Raw genomic sequence first — 22583 nt, 5'->3', positions numbered from 1 at the left:
TAAGCCTTTTCTCAGTTCTCCCTCAGAGCCACCTGTTAGTTGTCACATGGAACTCTGTTTGCATCTATTCTTGTTAGCATTTCCACTGTGTTGCAACTTGTCTCTCTCCCCACATGCCTAGGACATAGTTGGGACTTATTATCAGGGTTGTGTGGTTTTTTTTTTTTTATTTTTTATTTATTTTTTAAATTTCTTTTCAGTGTTTCAGAATTCATCGTTCATGCACCACACCCAGTGCTCCATGCAATAACTGCCCCCCTTAATATCCACCACCAGGTTCTCTCAACCTCCTACCCCTCCACCCCTCCAAAACCCTCAGATTGTTTTTCAGAGTCCAGTCTCTCATGATTCATCTACCCCTCCAATTTGCCCCAACTCCCTTCTCTTCTCCATCTCCCCATGTCCTCCGTGTTATTCCTTACGCTCCACAAATAAGTGAAACCATATGATAACTATCTCTGCTTGACTGATTTCACTCAGCATAATCTCTTCCAGTCCCATCCACATTGATACAAAAGTTGGGTATTCATCCTTTCTGATGGAGGCATAATACTCCACAGTATATATGGACCACATCTTCCTTATCCATTCATCTGTTGAAGGGCATCTTGGTTCTTTCCACAGTTTGGCAACTGTGGCCATTGTTGCAATGAACATTGGGGTACAGATGGCCCTTCTTTTCACTACCACTGTATCTTTGGGATAAATACCAAGTAGTGCAATTGCAAGGTCATAGGGTAGCTCTATTTTTAATTTCTTTTCCTTTTTTTTTTTAAGATTTTATTTATTTATTTATTTATTTATTTATTTATTTAAAGATTTTATTTTCTATTTTTAATTTCTTAAGGAATCTCCACACTGTTTTCCAAAGAGGCTGCACCAACTTGCATTCCCACCAACACTGTAAGAGGGTTCCTCTTTCTCCACATCCTCTCCAACACACGTTGTTTACTGTCTTGGCTATTCTTTTTTTTTTTTAAGATTTTATTTATTTATTTGACAGAGATCACAAGTAGGCAGAGAGGCAGGCAGAGAGAGAGAGAGAGGAGGAAGCATGCTCCCTGTGGAGGAGAGAGCCTGATGTGGGGCTTGATCCCAGGACCCTGGGATCATGACCTGAGCTGAAGGCAGAGGCTTTAACCCACTGAGCCACCCAGGTGCCCCTCAATGTGGTTTTGATTTGAATCTCCCTGATGGCTAGTGATGATGAACATTTTTTCATGTGTCTGATAGCCATTTGATGTCTTCATTGGAGAAATGTCTGTTCATGTCTTCTGCCCATATTTTGACATGATTATCTGTTTTGTGTGTGTTGAGTTTGAGGAGTTCTTTATAGGTCCTGGATATCAGCCCTTTGTCTGTAGTGTCATTTGCAAATATCTTCTCCTATTCCATGGGTTGCCTCTTTGTTTAGTTGACTGTTTCCCTTGCTGTGCAGAAGCTTTTGATCTTAATGAAGTCCCAAAAATTCATTTTCGCTTTTGTTTCCTTTGCCTTTGGAGAAATATCTTGAAAGAAGTTGCTGTGGCCGATGTCAAAGAGGTTACTGTCTATGTTCTCCTCTAGGATTCTGATGGATTCCTGCCACACGTTGAGGTCTTTTATCCATTTTGAGTTTACTTTTGTGTACGGTGTAAGAGAATGGTCGAGTGTCATTCTTCTATACAAAGCTGTCCAATTTTCCCAGCACCATTTATTGAAGAGACTGTCTTTTTCCCACTGTATATTTTTTTCTGCTTTGTTGAAGGTTATTTGACCATAGAGCTGAGGGTCCATATCTGGGCTCTCTACTCTTGCCAGGGTTTGTTAAATGACTGAATATATGTCTATGCATTTGGAAAGATAGCTCGGGGCACAGAGAACCAAGCTCATTTTTCACCATTCTCAATAACTTCTTTGCATTGACATAGATTTTATCAGTGTTAGGAGGCTTAAAAGTAGACCTAGAAAAGAGAGCATAATTCTGGCTAAATAAAAAGTAGAGAGAAAAAGAAGAAAGTTAGGGAAGAAGGTAGGAAGTGGGGAGAGAAAAGAGAAGAGAAGGGAGGCACACATGCTCCAGCTCAGAAGAGAGCCTTCTGAATACAGAGCAAGATAAACTGCAGAAGCATGCTTCTGCTTGAGCTTCTCTTGCAAGAGACCAGCTGTATGGAATCTAGAGGCTAAGAATCCAAGGTCTGCATATTCAAGACATCCTGGTTCCCAAAGAGCATTAAATAAGTAGTAAAGTGAAATCAACACAGAAGAAACAACGGGTAAAGACCAAGTAGAAATAGACTATGACAAAAGAGGCTCAAAACAAAGGTCTCATTCATCCAATTTGGAATAGTGTGCTTTTAAATTTTTTAAAAATTTGTCTTTTGTTTTAATAGCAATTTTACTTATTTACTGAACATTCATTAATTGAATTGAATATGTTTATTTAAAAAAATTATTGTGAAAAAAACTTGACTTTGGGGTGATAGGTCCTTGAAAATTCTTAGTGGTCCAAAGCTGGGAGACCTTAGCCTTGCCCAGAAGCTCCAGCTCACTGGGGGACACTGAATAAAGAGTGGAGCAAACCAAAAACGTCAGGAGAGTTGGCACTGAACGTCAGTGGCTGCTAGCAGCACAGAAAAGAACCAACTAGACATTAAGTCCCTTCTCATGAGAGCGAACTGTATGAAATAGTCTTGACCAAAATAAACAAACAGAAAACCCCACCAAACCTGAGTCTGACCAAGACTCAGAGGCAAGATCCAGTTTTTAGGAAATACAGCAGTTAGGGGAATATATTACACTATGCCAAAGGGATGCAATCAACAAAACCCAGACTGAAACGAACTCTGAGGGAAGGAAAAGTGTTGTTTTTTTTTTTTTTCCCCCACTAAATAAGTTGCAAGGGGGAAAAATGAGAAGTGGCAGTGGGGGCAGGGGAGGGAATCCTGTTGATTTTTTTTTTTTTTTTTTAAGATGATTGCAATGTGAGGATCTTAGGTTGAAAAATAAGATCTGTTTTTTAAAAAGTACGATATCCATGAGACTCTTGGCAATTTGAACACTTTATGGCTATTTGATGATGTTAAGGGATGACTGCTAATTTTTTAGGTGTGGTAATGATATAGCTGTTTTGTTTAAAAAAGACAACGTCTTTCAGAGGTACATGCTGAAATATTCAGAGATGAAATAATACCATTTCTAGTATTTGTTTCAAATAATATTCAGGGGAAGTGCAGGGAGCATGTACCAAATTGGCTGTGAGTTGATAATTGTTGAAGCTGGCTCATTTACTGTTTCCCTACTTTAGCGATGTTTGAAATTCTCCACAAGAAAAACAAATGCAAAACAGGAGAACATGATGTATCACTTCTGTTGTTACTTAATTTTTTTAACAATATCTCAGTTTTCAAGATAGTATAAGCTACTTCTTAAAACTTATTTGAATAGCACTTATCCAGCTATTTATCTTTACCTAATGGGGTTGCAGAAGGGACCCTCTCCCCATTGTTTTCCATTTACAGATAGGATTTGGGTAACAGATATGTTGCCTGCTGTGTGAGAAGCAAGACACAGCTCTGTGCACTGTGGGCTTTTCTTTGAATTTGCTCTCCCTGAATCAGAGAGCCCTGCTGTCCTCACCCATCCAAGAGGGATTTTCTCCTGTTGGGAAGAATCTTTGAGTATTTCCATAAGAAAAGAGAAAGGTCCTTATTTGTGCTTCTCACAACTTGGGAAGCTCCCCGTCTCCCCTAAGAAAACACAAACTCAGAAAGCTCTTCCATGTCTTGTATCTACCTGAAAAGGGCAGAGGAAGGCCACTGACTTCTCCCTCAATTTCCAAACAATTTCAGTATCTGCTAGCTACATTCTCCCTTCTAGTCTTTTCACACTCGGCCTCTCTGTAATCTAGAGGAGGAAAAAAGGCCATATGAGACAGGACAGGGGCAGTTAGACAAGTCTAGAAAAGGCTCACGTATCAAAAGGTGTTCTATTTCTGGGATACCAGGGGCTTATTTAAGAAATCATTTTCTTTTTTGTTTTTCAAAAATATATTTATTTATTTGACAGATAGAGATCACAAGTAGGCAGAGAGGCAGGCAGAGAGAGAGGGAAGAAGGTTTCCTGCTGAGCAGAGAGCAAGGTGTGGGGCTTGATGCCAGGACCCTGAGATCATGACCTGAGCCAAAGACAGAGGCTTAACCCATTGAGTCACCCAGGTACCCCAAGAAATCATTTTCCATATCTGAATGTTTAGGGGCCTAAAAAAAAATCCCAAAGGTGTCCCATACAGTAGGACTTCGCTAATCTAAAAAGATCCAAACTATTGCCCTCAGAGATATTTCAATAAAGGTGCAAGCCAGCAATGTCACTAGTTATATGAGATTATTTGATTTGTTAAATATGTCACCAATCTTGCTTAAGATGAGATCTTTTAATAATTTTAGCAGTTGGATGTAGTGATTCAGTGCATGGGCTTTGAAGTCAGAGACTCAAGTTTGAAGCTAGTTCCCCTTATTTATAAACATATGAATTTTACTTAATGTCTGTAACTTTCAGATAACTTTTAGGTAAAATGAAGATAAATAATATCAACCTAATCTCAGAGAACAGAAAAATGAATAGTTTGTGGAGTACTCAGTAACTGATAGTCATTACCAATTGAAATTCCTTTTAACACCATTATTACTGGAGTTAGACCAGATTAAAATATGTAACCTCTTTCATAATGTTTAGGAGCTGGAACTAAGTTTTTTTTTTTTTTTAATATTTTATTTATTTGTTTGATAGTGAGAAAGAGAGAGAGAGAGAGAGCACACACACAAGTAGGGGGAGCAGCAGGCAGAGGGAGAAGTAGGCCTTCTGCTGAGCAGAGAGCCCAATGCGGGGCTCAATCCCAGGACCCTGGAATCATGACCCGAGCCGAAGGCAGACACTTAACGACTGAGCCACCTAGGCGCCCAGGAGCTGGAACTAAGTTTTACCCATTTTTTTCAGGGTAATGTACACTCCCACTAACATTATTTAAGCTTCATATTTGAGCTTCCTGGAAGTTTCCAAGTACAACTAGAAAGCCGTATTACAGAGAGTAGAAAAAAAAGAACCAAAACATTATAAGGAGAATTGCTCTTCTCAAACAATAAAAGTCTAAGACTATTATAGTGATTTTAATTCTTAATATCTAATTTAGAGGAAACCTTTTAATTTAATGGTGGGATGGTTTACACACAAAACAAAACAAAACCCGCCACCAAACTTCTCAGTCTTGACACGACAGTGTTTTTGTTATAAGAATATGTTTTGGCATAGTTGACTCCAGCGTTTTGATGCTATCAGCAGTGAAATTTTATAATCCACATGTCTGATCTGAGGCGCTAACAATTTTCAGAACTGAACCACCACAATTCGGGTCTCCAGAACATGAAGGGGTGGGGTAGCGAGCTGCCCATCGCGTGGTGACAGCTCCTCAGAGCAGGGAGCTGTGGGCTCGACTGTTGAAATGCCACTAGAGCATTTCATCCAGAGCCACCAGCTCAGGGCAGCAGGTACCCCACTTAGTCTGAACTAAAGAAAAACACGTTCAAAATATCTTCATGTTTGGTACATATTTTTCTCTTCAGATACTATTGGTGCAGCTTTGAGTCAACTTTGGAGACAGATTTAAGGAGTGAGTCTGAGAATGCACAGTTCTGAGTATGAGACTATTTCTTCTCAAAAGACTCTCCCTTCATGAGGAGCAATTACAGGATCATTGAACTTTTAAGTGGGAGCCTGAGAGACTGTCTTGGTTTGTCCCCAGGTAAAAAGTGACGTCACCCTATGGCATCCTCACTAGTTTTCTGATAAGACTAATAAGCAGGACTTGGAACACCTGGAGATCTGTGGAAGAAGGATTCTTGTGGAAACCGACACATCCCTTTATTTCCCTTTATTCTGTTCTGAATCTAAAATTAAGTTTTTAAAGATTTCATTTATTTATTTACTTGACAAAGAGAGAGAGAGATAGGGATATAGTGTGAGAGAGAGAGAGAGAATGTGAGCATGAGCAGGGAGGAGGGGCAGAAGGAGAGGGAGAAGCAGGCTCCCTGCTGAGCAAGGAGCTGGACATGGCTAACCCCACGATCATTAGCTGAGCCAAAGGCAGATGCTTAAGTGACTGAACCACCCAGTTACCCCTAAAATAAATTTTGAAACAAAACAATATATGCTCTGTTCACCCAAAATAATGAAAAAAAAAATCTGCAGATCAAGTTAATGATACCGGGAGTATCTCAAATCAGTTAAAGGTACAAGCACATAACATGCTGTGTAGTACCCCATGATATGAGATGTGAGGACAGATTCAAATCTGGAAGAATATTTTGGCACTTAAAAAAAAGAAAAAAAAAAAACCTTAAAACTCTCAAGAGAATCTGTTCTATTTGCAGCCAGCTTTGCAAATTTCAGTGAAGCCTACTTCTTTGCCAAGTCCAACAGTCCGAAGTTCAAATCCATTATTTGAACAGTAGAGGGGAAACTTCAATTAAACTCAGCTACAAAGTTAATCTTCACTTTAATTGAAGAAAAGAACAGTTCCTATAGGTTTTTGGGTTTTTTTTTCTTTTTTGAAACAATGGCAGGTCCAAGAAATGTAAGGTATCACCTTCATTCATCTGTTTCTGGGCTATATTCTACTTTATTTTTTGATATTTAAAAAAAAATTTTTGGGGGGGGGGTTCCTCATACACTGAACTAATGGTGCAGGCTACATCAAGTGAACATTCAGTACATGTGGATGGATCTTTCCCTGCCTCATCTGGGACCTTGCTCCATCAGCCAGCTCTTCATTCCCCCCAATGTCACCCTCACTCATCTGTGGGCTCTCTCTCTCTCTGTTATCTACATGCTTAGATCTTTTCATTATAATGTCTGCCTTGACCACATACTTGTGGTTTTCTTACTATGCCCTACTCATCTTTGTTCATCAAGGAGTGGTCTGTATGTCCTGTATCCCGTTCTTCCCCTTCCTCAACCACCAGCAATCTGTCTCTTCCATCACCACTAAAAATACTCCTCCCTAGAGGTGCCAGTGACTTTCTAAATAAAAAATCTGGTGGCCATTTTTCAGTAGTTTTCTTTCAGATCTTTCAGCTGCAATGGGCCTCCCTTTTGTTCACTTGAATCACCCCCATTTCTCCACCCTTTCTCCTCCTACTTCTTTAGGCATCTCTTCTCTGTGTCCTTGATATGCTAGTCTTTCTTCTAAAATGTTTATAATCCCCAGGGCTGCCCTTGGAGACTTGAAATCAGTCATGTTCTGATTTTCTTCTGTCATTACTAACATATCACTCTCTCTCTCTCTCTCTCTCTCTCACACACACACACACACACACACCTCTCAGACCCAGTGAAACCAACTCTCATCAAAAAAAAAAAAAAAAACAAATCCTATACTCCCTTCAAGGTTCATTCATCCCACCACACTTTCCCTGATCACTCCTATGAGAAGTGATAGCCCAGTTTCACTCCTCCATAGCTCTTCTGATATTATCTAGCTCTTGTGGACCCAACCAATGTCATCCTAGTTATTCATGGACATATCATTTCCCAAGTAGATCAGAGCTTGGACTTTAGAGTCAATCAAGCTAGGACTTGAATTGGGGAATTAACCCTAACCACTCCACCTTTGGTATGTCTTATTAAATCTCTCAGGTTTAGCCTCTCTGACTAAAAATGTATTAGGCCATGGATATGGAGATAAGATCGAGAGTCCCAGAGATAGATGGTCCATGGTGAATGTCAGCTCCACCAATTTCTAACTGTGTGACTTTGGAACAGTTGCTTAAATTCTTTGTATGTGAAGTGGGATAATAAAAGTAACTACCTCATGATGTTGACGTGAAGATTAGGTGAGTTAATATTATTCAAGTATTAAGAACAGTGCTGGGGCGCCTGGGTGGCTCAGTGGGTTAGGCCTCTGCCTTAAGCTCAGGTCATGATCCCAGGGTCCTGGGATCGAGTCCCGCATCGGGCTCTGTGCTCAGCAGGGAGCCTGCTTCCTCCTCGCTCTCTGATCTATGTCTGTCAAATAAAAAAATTAAAAAAAAAAAAAAAAGAACAGTGCTTGGCATTGAGTGGGCTATATGTAAACACAGATTGTTACTATTTTTATCCACTTTCTAGGGTTAACGTGAAGATTACTGTGCCTGAAATATGACAGAAGAGCAAAAAATTGTAGTCATTCTACATCTTTCTGTATAATACACAGCATTAATCATTTGTATTGGGAAGCTGAAAAATACTATCTATGTGTCTATCCATAAGCTATTACAAAAACTGCCTTATAAAACATACATTCTTATAATTGTTAGCATGATCTATGGATATCAAGAGTTGTGCTGGTTAAAATTGTACTAAAAAATTATTTGTTGACCCAAATACCCATCAAAAGGTGACTACATAAACACATTCTGGTCTATACATTAAATGGAAATTTACTCAGCAATGAAGATGAATTACTAAAAAACAGTAAAAAATGGATGCAACTCAAATACATTATGCTGAGTGAAGAAAACTAGACACAAAAACTACATTTTGTATGGCTTTCATTTACATGAAGTTCTAGAAAATGGAAATCTATACACAGATCAATAGTTGCCTGAGGTCAGGGGTGGTGGTATATGGTTCACCTGCACAGGGCACAAGAGAACTCACTGGGATAACAGAAATGTTCTGCATTTGGATTGTGGTGGTACAGACACATGTGTATGAAATTGCTAAAATTCATCAAACCATAGATTTAAAACCCCTGCAGTTGAACATATGTAAACTCTACAGTGATGCTGATTTAAAATAAAACTCTTCATTAGATGAATGAGAAGAAGAATCCTTAAACTGTCTGAATGGGACTTTATGTTCCTGGAAACCAAAATGGAGGAGGGGAGGCAACTGTGACGGTAATGATTTCGCTTTAGAAATGGGAACCACTGCCTTGTTCCCATACTCTCTTGTCATAGCTTATCTATCCTGAACATGAGCATGGTGCTGTTGGCCTTTGAGGAGCTCATAATATGTTATTCTTCCCACTGGGAATCCCAGGAAATCTTGGGCAAGTGGGTATGGATGAAACCACAGAGCTGCTATTTATGAGGTGAGACATTGATCCCAGGGTCACTGGGCAAGTTTGGATTTATTTTGACTGACCAATGTGGTATGTGTGGAGCGCCATTTAGATGGGAAGGAATCCATGCTACACACTTCCTCAGGGGTTACTGAAAGGTCAGAAGCTGACGCTGATGAGTAAAGACCATTTCACTCAATGCTGCAGACAAGTCTCCTCTCACGTAAAATCTGGCCACCCAAAGCCATTATCTGCACCAACAGCTATAGCAAACCCCAACTGAAGTAGGAATGCTGCCATTCTGGAATCAGGATGGCATCCATAGATAAGCATTTTCATTTCTGTTGAAGTTCTACCATCCATTAAGTAGCTTGAAGTTTCAATTTCTACATAAGCTATTTCTACATAAGCTATTTCTATCTGATGCTTCAGGCAGCATCTTCTCCATGATTATCATTATATAAAATTCATTACATACCACAATTCATCAGCACACAAAACTTCTTAGTCAAAACTTAAATGATCAAGACAAAACAAAACAAACAAAACATAAATGATCCAATTACTTGAGCTAAGAAAAAAAGACTTAGTTTTCTGTTAAAATAAAAGGCAAACTCCAGGGGTAAAGAATAGAAAAATAGGTAGATCAAAATCTATGTACCTATTCTATCTTTTATTTTATTTTATTTTATTTTAATTTTTTTTAAAAAATTTATTTATTTGACAGAGAGATCACGGGCATAGAGGCAGGCAGAGAGAGAGAGAGGAGGAAGCAGGCTCCCCGCTGAGCAGAGAGCCCGACGCGGGACTCGATCTCAGGACCCCGAGATCATGACCTGAGCCGAAGGCAGTGGCTTAACCCACTGAGCCACCCAGGTGCCTCTATCTTTTAAAGTGCTATTAAAAGGTGATGTTCTAGAACTAGACGGGGCAATAGCTACACAACCTGTGAATACTCATTGAATTGCTTTCTTTGAAAGGGTGAATTTTATGGATAAGTGAATATATCTCAATAAAAAGCAATACATCCATTTTAGGTCAATCAAAAATATTTAAAGATTATAGTACCTGACTTCCTTTTTGTTGACTTTCATTCCTTGGCTCAGCAACTCAATCATCTTGGAAAATCCTACTAGAACATTCCAGCCCCACTTATGTGATTACAGCTTATGAATTGAGCAGACATCCCCAAAGGCATCAGGAAATACCATTAAATGGGATACTGTATTTCACAAAATAATTTAACAAGATCTATACATCAGCGACAATCAAAAATATCTAATAACCTGTCTTATTATTTTTAATATGACCTATGGAAATCCAGACTAATGCTGGTTAAAATTATTAAAATGTTACAGTAAAGCCTGTTGCTGCCTAAAATTGTATTAATCACTTTAGGAATGTCAAAATGCAAAATGTTATGTGGAAACATAGACATATTATATCACAGTGAATGTCCAAATGGACCTTCAGTGCTCATTACTATGTCATATTATTGAACTTGCTTTCATTGGCATTTCCTGTTACATTAAAATATGATGCTATATTTTCAAACATTCTTTTGTGTTGAAACAAAATCTCCAAAAATAGTAAAAAGAAGCATATAACCTGAAAGAATTAGAGTGAAAACATCTTGAGGAACAACCTTCCCCTGGTTTTGTAGTCTCAAGAAGAAACTAATAATTTTCTCATAAAGTTACTGGACATAAAAATTAAGGCCTTAAAAAAAAAATTAAGGCCTTAACCATGGATGAACTGAATTGGATACTATGAAGTTCAAGGGAAAAGCCCCTTTTTAAAATTACTTCATAATACTTTGCATATATAGTTTATTTGCTATAAGTTTCAATTGAAATTGTACTATCAAGTTGCATTAAATTTCATTTTACCGCAGAGAAGTCCTACTTAACAACCAAAAAAGAAATGCTTTTGGTCTCTATGATTCCAAGAATACTCATAATAAGGAAAACACACTTTAATTTGAGCAGTGTACAGAAAAATGGGAGATTGTGAGCTCATCTGAAAGATCACTTCATTCGGCAGCTAAATGAAACCTTTCAACAATTACCTCTGGCTTTAACTGCTAATACTATTCTCTTTCTGTTTAGGGTGAGTTTCCAGATTTCCGGTGGATGCCTTTGTAGATTACATAAAGGGGGCCAGGCTGAGGTGCTTTGCTAAGAGATTGCTATTTTTAAAGTCATTTATTTGTAATTTGGACAATGAGCCAGTACTTTGTCAAGTGTAATACAAGTATTTCCCACCTGACAAGAATGGTTTCTTAGTCTCCTTTTAGGACAGCATTAGTTTGAATAGTATCACTACACTCAATAGGGAACTCAATCTAGAAATTATTTTCATTCTCTTTCAATTTCCCTTATTAGATTTACTAAAGTAAGAGAGGCCTCTGTTTAAAGAGGAGTGTGGCTAAAATCACTAGCAGCTTGTCCTTCTGGGAAGCCGACTCAAATCCACAGGGAGGATTTGATGCTGAGAGGCATTAAAGCTGGTGTTCTGCTATTTACACAACCTTAGTCAACAGACATGTAACATTTGGTTAGGAGAGGAAGATAGGCATGTACAACAGTTCAGAAATCCCACCAACTTGCAAATTTGGGCACAGTGAAATATCATGAAATACCACATGGTTGATGTTAGTGACTAGCTATCAGGCTACAGATATGACTAATTAGAATAGGTTTTAGGAAGATCTACCATAGAAAGACCCAAACTTCATTAGAGGCAGTAATTCTATTCTTCAATTAGTTAGCATGATTTCCTAATTCAGAAATTCCTTAAATACTAAAAAGGTTCCTAATTAAAAGTTCTGATATTTTCTGGTACCGAGCAGTCTGTCAATAACTCAGGTATTGAAAGAGGTGAGACACAGGATTACAGCTGATTGTTCAAACTTTGTATGTGCTAAAGGTGAAAACACAAGCTCTTTTATAACGACAAATAGACTGTATCCTAACCTTGGCCTGTTAACTCATTGGATCCGGTCCAAAATCATAAGAGGAAGCATGGGCGGGTGTGTATTTCACTTGCCAAAGGCCTTGGTTACTTAGAGCCACAGTCGAATTCATTCAAACGGCTAGAACAAACAACTCATCCTATACAGTTTTCTGGTGGCAGGCTACCAATGTCATTGTTATAGCGCCACGTCCTGCTCACCTTCAGGGTTAATGGGAAAACTGTCCTGATGCCAACCCTGTGACATCAGCACCCAGGAGGAGCTGGAAGCCTGAGACACTGGGCCAAGGAACAAAGGTTTGTCAACAGACGTTACTGCCTGAACCTAGAACAACGTTAGTGTGCAGTAATGCTGTCATTAGCTAATTGCCTGGCCTTTCAATGTTGGTGCCAGCTGACCATGACTGGTGTTCACACAGGTTTGTTCTTACAGCATGACATATTTCATTCCAGATCATGGTGTGTGGTGCAACAGAGACTGGCATCCTACATTCTTCAAAGACTTGCAGAACAAGAAAATATTGTATGTTCCTTCTAGTTTACTTTTAGTCTTATATTACAACAGAAATTGCCTTGTTTATGTTAGCAAACCTGCTAGAGCATGTTTGGTTATGAAGTCTCCATTCCACAATAACACAGTTAGCATCATTATGAATAAGTGTCTATGGGGCACCTGGGTGGCTCAGTGGGTTAAGCCTCTGCCTTCGGCTCAGGTCATGATCTCAGGGTCCTGGGATCGAGCCCCGCATCGGGCTCTCTGCTCATCAGGGAACCTGCTTCCTCCTCTCTCTCTCTGCCTGCCTCTCTGCCTACTTGTGATCTCTCTCTCTGTGTCAAATAAATAAATGCAATCTTTAAAAAAAATAAGTGTCTAGCACCCTACACCTGTGCTCCAAAGCTCAACCCAGCAGTAACATCTGGAGGCTCTTGCCTGTGTCTCACCCAGGAACTATTTTGTGAGCAGGTGCTCTCAAGGCTCAAGCAATCCCAATGATAAACTCTCCCATTTCCATATCACTGTTCATCATAAAAGTGTTTTTAAATACCAGAACATGAGAGGAAGGCAAGCACCACCCTCTTGCTCAGTCGCAGGTTCTGCCAGAAGACAAGATGAAAGTCAAGTGTGTTTTCTCCTTTTGAAGTTGTATGCAGATCTTTTCCTTTTCCAGGTTTGAATCAAAGTAGAGAACAAATCACTTGCATTCTGAATAAGTCTTAGGCAAATCAGAATTTCTTGTTCTTCTTGTTGACCTTTTATGTTGACAGACTACAGATCTAGAGGAAACCCCTGGTCCAATAACTGATTTGGTTTCTCCTGCAGTTCCTTGCAAGGATACTGGAAGCTGAAACCAGGGCAGATTTGCCAAGATGGGACCTAATACATCCAGAGATGCAGAGAATTCATGCTTGTATTTATTACATATTTTAGAACTAAATTTGTGCCTGGTCGTCAACATTTGATAGGCAAGAAAACAATGATGGGTCACATTTAGATGCTTTGTTAGAAGCACAGGCTAGTAAAATCAAGTTCCTTGTTTGCTGGCCAAATTAGAGGAAGGAGGGCAGACAAAAGAGGCAGCCTCAGGAGTGTGGTTGAAAATTCTTGGAAGTTATAACTTCCAGTTATAACGCAAATAAGTCCTGGGGACTTAATGTACAGTGTGGCAACTCAAGCGACAACACTATGGTATATCTGAAAGTTGCCAAGAATGTACATCTTAAAAGTTCTCAACATAAGAAAAAATATTTTTTTAACTGTGTAGTGATGGATATTACTACATTTATTGTGTAATCATTTTGCAATATATATTCATATATATGTATATGAATATATATGTATACATATACATGTTAATATATGTAATGTATACATGTAACATGACATATGTATATGTCATGTTAATACCTAAAACTAACACTAATCTGCCTAAAATGAATTCACCTAAAACTAGCATAATGTTACATTATACCATATATTTATGTGTATGCGTGTGTATGTGTATGTGTGTGTCATTATATCTCAATAAAATAGGTGAAAATGGAGCATTGGTTTGAATTGATGACTCACTTTAAGAAAATCAGGTATTTCTCCCTCTGAAGTTTTCAATAAATGTAAACACATGAATGAGAAAAAGAAAATTCTTGAAATTTTCTGAACTTGCTCTATTTCATTGAATAATATAGCCTTTCATGTTTTGGGCCACTGGCTTCCCAGAGTGGCCCGGCGTGATGATGTTCCTACTGGTTTCGGAGACCCCTACCCTTAAGAACCCAGGACATTTCTTCTTGGAAAGCTTTTGAAAACCATTCCGTGTGGACTCAATTCAAATCCCTGATTTCACTTTCTAGGTTTTCACAGTATATACATGGTAAGCCTCAAGTATTTTGCTGGTGATACAGATACAGTGAGATGGTGGAGGTGCTGGCTTCTCTTGTATACTTTCATTTGCTTGCTTCTGTCACCTCCCAGCGCACAAGTCCCTACATGATCCAAACCAGGTCTGCCTAAGCCAACTTTGGCAGGGTCTCTCTCACAGCCATGTAGAGTTCAGAACAACCATCTGACAGGAACAGTGAATGGCCAATGGCAGGCATCCAACTGCGCCACTCAAGTCTCCATTCCCTTTGAACAAGCACAAAGAGAGGAAGCACCAGGCAGACTTCCAAAGAAGTACACCAGATTTGGTTAGTTGATACTAATTCTTGAGTGACGACGATGATGACTGAGCACTTAGTAGGTCCTAAGGATTATATCAGAAGCTCCACACATTACCTCTAACCCTCTCAACTGCTCTGTGTGTTAGGTTCTGCTACTCCAATTTAGCAAATAAGAGAAAAGGGAAACTGACTGGCTGGTTCAAGGCCACAGGACATTGAAGAGGTTGAATCAGGATTCAAATTCAGATTAGATTGAATGAAAAGTTGTTTGGTTCTTACCTTTATCCATTCTTGTCCGTTAAATCTACAAAGTCAAGATTATGGGTGCTCTTGATTTTGTAGAGCTGAAGAGTCTTGTTTTTGAAAGAGGTTATTGAGAAGGTAATTGCCTGTGACTGCAGTGACAGATGCCATATAAATGGAGAGACTCAGAGATAATGGGAACGCACATTCTGAGACTGTATCCAACTGCTAGGAGACAACCTGACTCTCCTCTGCACATATTGCTAAGGTGAAGAAGGGAGCAGGTGACCGTATCAATGAATAATGAGGTATCCTTAGATGCCCCAAGACAGAAGGCTGAGAATCAGTATCTCTTATACACAGCAGATACAAGGCATCATCTGCTGAGGAGTACAAAGGACAAAACAAAGTCCATTGTTACCAGTTTAGAGGTTGGCAAGACGACCCTCAGAAGCAGTTTCCTATAAACACATTTCTTTTAAGCTACTATATTGTTTCATCTATTCATCCATCTCTCTACTCACACATTTATCATAAAGCCACTCATTGATTTACTCAAAAACTATTTACTGTTTATAGTATATAAAGCAGAGTCCTAGACAAGGGGACCTGGTGTGTGTGTGTGTGTGTGTGTGTGTGTGAGAAAGATGAATCAGACATAGTTATTGCCTCTAAGGAACTTACTGACTGGTATAGTGTTTCTCCAACTTTAAAAAAAATGTATTTCCCATCTACCTGCCAAGAAAATGTGTATTTTACACTAGGGTCTGATATATATACACATGACTCAAAGTTTTAAAAAGCATTATTTACCCTTAAAACCTATAATATAGGGGTGCCTGGGTGGCTCAGTGGGTTAAAGCCTCTGCATTCGGCTCGGGTCATGATCCCAGGGTCCTGAGATCGAGCCCCGCATCGGGCTCTCTGCTCAGTGCAGAGCCTGCTTCTCTCTCTCTCTCTCTGCCTGCCTCTCTGCCTGCTTGTGTTCTCTGTCTGTCAAATAAATAAATAAAATCTTTAAAAAAAAAACCTATAATGTACTCTGATATATATATATATTTTTTTTGGTTAAGATTTTTATTTATTTATTTATTTATTTATTTGACACAGAGAGAGAGTTTGCACACAGGCAGAGGGAGCAGCAAAGGGAGAAGGAGAACCAGGCTCCCCACTGAGCAGGGAGACTGATGCAGGGCTTGATCCCAACCCTGGGATCATGACCCAAGCTGAAGGCAGACACTTAACTGACTAAGCCACCCAAACATCCCTCGTCTGTAATTTTCTATTCTAGCCTATTCTAATACTCTAGTTCAATAAACATGGTACTGTTTGCTTGAGAGAATGAAACAACGCTTCAGATAGAGATTTCAGAGGTGTGAATATTCACATCTACATAGCTGTATGGAGTCAGCAGGGAAGAAATCAAGCAAACCTTTTCCGATGATGAGGTACTTGAGTGGGACCTTGAAACATAGGCTAAAAAGCAGGCAGGAGGAAGAGGTAAGCGGCCATCCAGGAAGGAGACAGCATGCAGAAATGCACAGTGGCAGGCAAGCACATATTGAAACATGGGTTGGTAAAGGTGCAGGGGGGAAGTAAGGCTGTAGTCACATCAAGGCATGAAAGGAAAAATGAAGGTTTTGAAGAAGGAAACGAAGGGGACGGGGTTGTATTTAGGGAAGATCCATTAGACAGCATCAGAGAGGAATTGGTAAGAATCCCCTCATTCTTCCTTTATGCACTTTGAGGCCACTCCACCTTGCCATGGGAACTTCTGCTTGCACATGAGCCTCACAGTGCAAAGGCCCACCCTGGCCTTACCTGCATGGGAAGCAAACCAAAAATTTGGTAGAAGACTGGCTGGAAAATGGACTAAAGTAATGTAAAATCTCATGTGCTACAAACACTTCGTAATATTGAATGAAATGTAAGATTATTATTACTTTTTTAATGCAGAAATAAGTTCGCTGGAAAGGAAAAGGGAAATGAAAAGGAAGAAGACATGAGGTGACATAGTGGCTGCACGGAGAGAGGACTATTGGTCTCATTGCCTTAGAGGCTTTTTTTGTTGCCCACTTGGGGACAGGAAACAAAGCTGTGGACCTTGAGAGGTGGGACACTGGAAATAAGGCACTTACAGAAATTCTGGTGCTAAAAATGAAACAAAGCATGGCAAAAAATCTATCCACTGGCACAGGAAAATAAAAACATATTCCAACGGTCCCTGCCTGGGTTCTGAGTAAAAACAGCAACAACATCTTCCCTGAAAATTTGAAATCATAGTCCCAAGTCTTAGATGAATTTGGGGTTTACTTGTATCATCTTCTAGGTGCATAAATTCCCAAGTCAACATAATATTTGGCCCCAGATAGTGATTACTCTGGAGGTAATCCAAAAGAGGACAGAAGAAACGTATGTTTATGGTGATCTGAGACATAAAATAGAAATCATAAACTCAAGAAAGGAACAAACTAAACCTAACAAGATTTTATTTTAATTTTTTAAAAAATATTTTATTTATTTATTTGAGAGTGAGAGAGAGAGAGAGAGAGAGAGAGAAAGCATGAGCAGAGGGAGAGGGAGAAGCAGACTCTCTGCTGAGCAGGGAGCCTGTTGCAGGGCTGGATCTAGAGACTCTGGAGTCATGACCTGAGTGAAAGGCAGATGCTTAACCGACTGAGCCACCCAGGCATCCTCTAACTAGATTTTAAAAGAGAACCAACAACACTTCCAGAAATGAAAAATAGAGTCACTGAAATTTTAATTCTAAATGGGCAAGTTATACAAGAGATTAGACTATGCCCAAGAGAGTGTTAATTGAGGTTGGACCTGAGAAAATTACTCAGAATGCAGTAGCAAAATACAAGAAGCAGATATAATAAAATAAGGGTAAAAAAGGATATGAAATAGAGCATACGGTCTAAAATACATCTAATAGGAACACCAAGAAAGGAAAAGAGGGAAAGTGGAGGAATGGCAATATTCAAGAAATTAATGGCTAATTTTCCAGAATTGATGAAAGATATGAACCCTTAATTCAAGAAACATGGGAGTCTCAAAAAAAGAAAATTAAAATAACTACATACACACTCACACACACACACATACACATTCACACACACACACAATGGAATAAATACTATGCAGCCATCAAAAAGCCTAAGTCTTGTCATTTGGCATGATGTGGATGGAACTAGAGGGTATTATGCTAAGCAAAATAAGTCAATCAGAGAAAGACAATTATCATACGATCTCACTGATATGAGGAATTTGAGAAACAAAACAGAAGATCAAAGGGGAAGGAAGGGGAAAATGAAACAAGATGAAACCAGAGGGAGACAAATCATAAGAGACTCTTAATCTCAGGAAACAAACTGAGGGTTGCTTGAGGGGAGGAGCATGGGAGGGATGGGGTGGCTGGGTGATGGACATTGAGAAGGATATGTGCTGTGGTGAGAAAAAAAAAAAAAGGATTAAGAAAGAAAATAACTCCACATCCAGAGTGTAGTGAAACTGAAGAACACTATAGACAAAGAGAAAAACCATAAAAGCAAACAGGGAACAAAGTCAATTATCCAGAGACAATAAATCAGCCAAAGACTTTACCACAGGAATGATAGTGGGAACATAGTGAAGTGTATCACCAGTAGTCTGGGTGGGGGGGAATAAATGTCAAATTAGAACTCTATTCCCAGCTGAACTATCATTGACAGCTGAGGGAGAAAGAAGATAAACAAGATAGGTAAACAAGACCAAGTAGTTTACTACCCACTCACTCTTACTTAAAAGAACTACCAAAAACGTATTTTGGGAAGAAGAAAATTTAAACAGAGGGAAAGAGTAGGAGGCAAAAGGCATGAGCATCCATTGTATTATTTTCTGTATTTTTTCTTATTTGAAATAAAAATATAAAAAAAGAAGCCACAGATTACCCAATTTAGCTTGTTTAAAACACTTTTCTTGGGAAAGGTGAAATAATGGTAAGAGTAGATAAGAGCAAATGCTATCAGCTAAGCCCATGAAGCAATAAAAGTAGAATAACATTACTGATTCATCTGTAAATATTAACAAATATCTGAGCATCTTTTGAGCAAAAAGAATAATATTGTTAACCCAGTGAAAGATGTTTACAAAGAAAAAAAATATATAAAATTTAATTTTGGTAGAACACCTTTATTTCTTGTTCTTTTTTAATCATTAAAGTTAGCTATTTGGGTACTGGGAATTCATAAATACAACTTTAATATTTTGTGTAACTTATCCCACACAGTCTACCTGATGTGGAATTTTGAAGAATGTAGTATTCTGAAAGTGAACTAAAAAGTATAGATTCCTGAGTATCACCACAAGTGATAAATCTGTACTTCTGACTTTTTGAAAATTACCCTTACTACTCCCATACATGTTTTAATTACAAAGATAAAAGAATAAATTTTGTGATTTGATACAAACATACATAAATGCAGGCTTTTAAAGGATTCACTGTCTTTGACATAACTCAGCAAGAGAAACAGTAGGGCCATTTATTGAAATTCACTTTAACCATACTATACCTACATCAAAAATAATACTCTTGCTATGGCTACAGAATAAAATGTCAAATGCACATTAACCTTTTTTGAATCCAGTAGCAAGCCACAGAATCTACTCATATTTATTGTCCCTTAAGTAAGCAACTACAAGGACAAAAATTACTAAGCATTTTCCAGCAGACCAGAAATGGATATGGCACGGAAGCTTGCATGTCTGCCAAAAAATACAAGGGAGAATAAATAGTCCCTTTTTATAAAAAGCAACAATACTAAAAATTGATTGATATACTTCTTGAGCTAAAAACACAATGTTCATCTACTTGGCCTTCAGCCTCTAGTGGATTCTCACCCTCGGCGCACCATGAAGATTTGCTGACGGAACATGACTTAATGCTTTTTCATCTCCACTTTTCTTGTGGGGACTTAAAAGTTGTCTCACTAAAGGAACAAAAATGCCTACTTCAAATTAAAAGAATGCTGTGGCATATATTAGTTGTTCAGACATAATGTTTACTCCAAGAAGAAAATGCTATACATATAAATTCCAAGCTAGTAAAGACAAGAAAGTTAACCCCCAATTTTTGGGTTAAACCCAAAAGTTGACCCTAATATTTTACATCACAAATTCTCAAATAATGACATATAAACTATTATTTTAGTAAGGGGGTGGCTCAAAAGGTGTCAGGGCCTAGCCTTTTTAGCATCTCTTTCAACTTTTATACAACTTTCCTGTTCCTTAGCACAATTCACCATGACAATTTCAGAGAGCCCTGATCTGCCCCTGTTAGGAGTAAAAGGACTCTTCTTTGTTACTTCCCACTCTCTGTGCCTTAAACTCCTCCATGACCTCTGGAGTAAGGTAGCTTCTCACCCTCCACCAGGAGAGGCAGGTGCACAGTCTCAGCATCTCTCGAGGTACCTGGAGGGTTCCAAAGATCAGTACAGTTTTGGGCAATGAGAACTTGGGTACTGGATTTTTTGGTTGATTCAAGTTACAGGATAGTCCTGCGTTAGTTTGTTTTAAGACATTAAAGAAAGTATTTGCACACGAGAATGACCATGTAAAGACTGGCTACAGAATGCAGAAGGTTCAGAGGTGGGCTCTGAAGGCATCCAGCCTGAGGTCAAGTCAGCACTGTGAGAACTTGGGTAATTACTTTGCCCTCTCTGTGCCAGCATTTCCTGTCTTTAAATGAGGTTGTAAATACTACCTACCTAAAGTCACTATGAAGATTAAAGAATAAAATAAATTAAGCCCAGAGACTGGCAGAGAGTAATTACTTGAGGAATATTAGCTATTATTATTAGCACTAAGAGTAGCAGAAAATTTTTAAAAAATGAATGAATGAGGAAAAGGTACTGCACTAAGCTTTAATTTAAAGGGTTAAAACTATAAAACCAAGAAACATTCTAAAAACAGGAAGTTAGAATTCATGAAGATAACCTCCACTGATTTAATGAAAACTTGATTGAATGATTGATTTGCCAGAGAGAGAGACGGGGGGAACACATAAGCAGAGGGAGCAACAGGGAGAGGGAGAAGCAGACTCCCCACTGAGTAGGGAGCCTGATGAGGGACTCCATCCCAGGACTCCGGGATCATGACCTGAGCTGAAGGCATGTGCTTAACCAACTAAGCCACCCAGGCATCCCTCTAAATAAAAAATAAAATGCAAAATTTGTAACTTTCAGGCAACCACATATTTAACAAATATTCTTGAATTTTGACTCCTAAACCTTAAATGTGATTCTTACACAGGTCATTCGCCCCACCTCCTTTTTCTTAAGAGAGGAAGAGCGGGAACAGCTAGGAGGAGACAAAAAAAAGAGAATCTCAAGCAGACTCCATGCTGAGCACAGAGTCTAATGTGGGGCCCCGATCTCATGACCCTGAGATCATGACCTGAGCTGAAACCAAGAGTTGGATGCTTAACCAGCTGAGCCACCCAGGTGCCCCACAAAGGTTATTTTTAACAATGTTGAGCATCATCCGTTAGTTATTTTTTTTTAAAAACCTTATATAGTGGGTTCAATAATATTATATTTAATTATTTTAAGCCTTGATGCCATGAAGCCAACCTCACATCATCTTCTCATGTCCCGGTATTCTCTCAGGAGGTACAAAGCCGAGCTTCATAGAAAAAACTGTGTCATTCTGAATTTCTTTCCTTTTCTCTTATTGTGTGTGTCCCGCGAAGGTCAGAAAACAAGTAATCTGAATCTACTAACTGGACTTTTCTTCCTGACTGTCCTTTTGAGATTCAGGACTCTAGAGCCCTTGTTAGAGCAATTCACTTAAGGCTAAACACATGCCTCATTTTGTAGCAGAATCGTCTGCAAAGAAAGATACTGACGTCCAAGGACATTATCTGTCTAATAAGGGACCTAAAGGTAAGTGAGCTGAGAATTTCCTGTCCTCCAATTTTCAGAAAACAAAGAGGTGTTTCTAAATGACTCACCAAATAACTTCCTCAAGCAATAGATCACCAAGACCACATGTTCTCAAACTGGGAGTCCAGGCAGCCACCTAAAGAATGATTTTTTTCTCCTTTACTTTAAAAACAGACCAAAGATTTTGATGAAAAGCGTATGTATATAGCAGAGACCCTAAACACAATTTTTCCAGGATTCACACCTATTGTTAAATTATGCTTATTAGTCTTAAATGTAGTAGCCAAGCATGGTACTTAAATGTATTTGCCAAAGATTGTTCTGAAGTCCTTGACTCTCATTTTTTTCTTAAATCAGGAAACTTAATTCTAACCTTTTAAAAAATTACCTACGGTATCAAAAACACCTTGGGAAATCCATCTTTTCTTGGAGCTGTAAAATCTACTATATTTAGCGTCAAGATGAATTTAAAAGGGTGTCATGGCCCATACTCACCAGAGGTTCTGCCATGATGATGCGAATCTTCCGCTCAGCCTGAGTGGTGAAGTTGACAAATAAACTCTTGAGGACATATTCTCCTGGTTTGCTGTCTGGGTCCACGTTGATGGGTAACATGGTTGGCGGCCCTTTCTCTCTCTGTGTGCCAGAAACAGGTGGAACTGGAGGCTTGATGTAACCGTTGCCAACTGGAGAAGCTGGAAAATATAACA

The 22583-nt window shown here is 38.9% G+C and overlaps 1 protein-coding gene across 3 annotated transcripts in view; it reads right to left on the bottom strand.

Moving 5' to 3' along the window:
* The window catches only part of FRY (FRY microtubule binding protein), a 439393-nt gene that overhangs the window by 191365 nt on the left and 225445 nt on the right, over positions 1-22583 (bottom strand). For all 3 annotated transcript variants that reach the window (XM_059378057.1, XM_059378054.1, XM_059378056.1), the window contains one exon: positions 22369-22568. In XM_059378057.1, coding sequence (XP_059234040.1) covers positions 22369-22488 — 120 coding nt within the window. In that variant the 5' untranslated portion in view covers positions 22489-22568. The remainder of the gene's footprint in view (positions 1-22368; positions 22569-22583) is intronic.

This window comes from Mustela nigripes, chromosome 15, assembly GCF_022355385.1.
Source record: "Mustela nigripes isolate SB6536 chromosome 15, MUSNIG.SB6536, whole genome shotgun sequence".
In the NCBI taxonomy this organism is placed as follows: domain Eukaryota; kingdom Metazoa; phylum Chordata; class Mammalia; order Carnivora; family Mustelidae; genus Mustela; species Mustela nigripes.
Note: the sequence above shows the minus strand (reverse complement) of the source record. Positions and strands in the feature narration are given on the sequence as shown.